Source organism: Seriola lalandi, unplaced genomic scaffold, assembly GCF_002814215.2.
Source record: "Seriola lalandi dorsalis isolate HSWRI2012SDOR001 ecotype SW California unplaced genomic scaffold, Sedor1 jcf7180002054681, whole genome shotgun sequence".
NCBI classification, from domain to species: Eukaryota; Metazoa; Chordata; class Actinopteri; order Carangiformes; family Carangidae; genus Seriola; species Seriola lalandi.
Window position 1 is genome coordinate 1 of NW_019525234.1, and position 656 is coordinate 656.

At 41.2% G+C, this 656-nt stretch overlaps 1 protein-coding gene across 1 annotated transcript in view; it reads right to left on the reverse strand.

Moving 5' to 3' along the window:
* Positions 1-488: 488 nt before the first annotated feature.
* LOC111666864 (histone H2B 1/2-like) overlaps positions 489-656 on the reverse strand; it is a 2,159-nt gene continuing 1,991 nt past the window's right edge. Inside the window, exon 2 of the mRNA XM_023422365.2 lies at positions 489-647. Coding sequence (XP_023278133.1) covers positions 489-647 — 159 coding nt within the window. The remainder of the gene's footprint in view (positions 648-656) is intronic.

Genomic DNA, 656 nt, shown 5'->3' on the forward strand with positions numbered 1-656 from the left:
AAACATTGGTTGAATCCTACAATAGAAAAATCTGCTTTGACTGTATATTAATACTAAAAGAAACTGTCATTGCAGTTATCAATGGTCTCCATCAACTTTTAGTATAATTGAACAGTCTTGTGCTTTGACTGAGCTCCTGTCAACTTAGCCTCAGAATTTGAATATTGATTTATTTTTTCATATAAATATTAGATCATATGTAATAAAACCTATACCTTACATTAATATGATTACATAGGCAGTTGCTTGTCTACCTGCCTGTTTCGTTATTGAACATTTACAGCCTACAATACCATGTATTTCTCCAATATCTATTCTAGTTTTATCTCCTATAAAACACTTTCACTCATATACTCAATCAGATGTGATTGATGTGTGAAGTGTTGTAGTAAATGGTGTTGTGGTTGAGAACAGGAAGATGTTTGATCTTTGAGAAAGAGTGTGTGGCTCTTAAAAGAGCCGTTGTGTTTAGAGCAGCGAGGTCCCGGTTACTTCTTGGCGGGCTTCTCGGTCTTCTTGGGCAGCAGCACCGCCTGGATGTTGGGCAGCACGCCTCCCTGAGCGATGGTGACTCCGCCGAGCAGCTTGTTGAGCTCCTCGTCGTTGCGGACAGCCAGCTGCAGGTGGCGGGGGATGATGCGGGTCTTCTTGTTGTC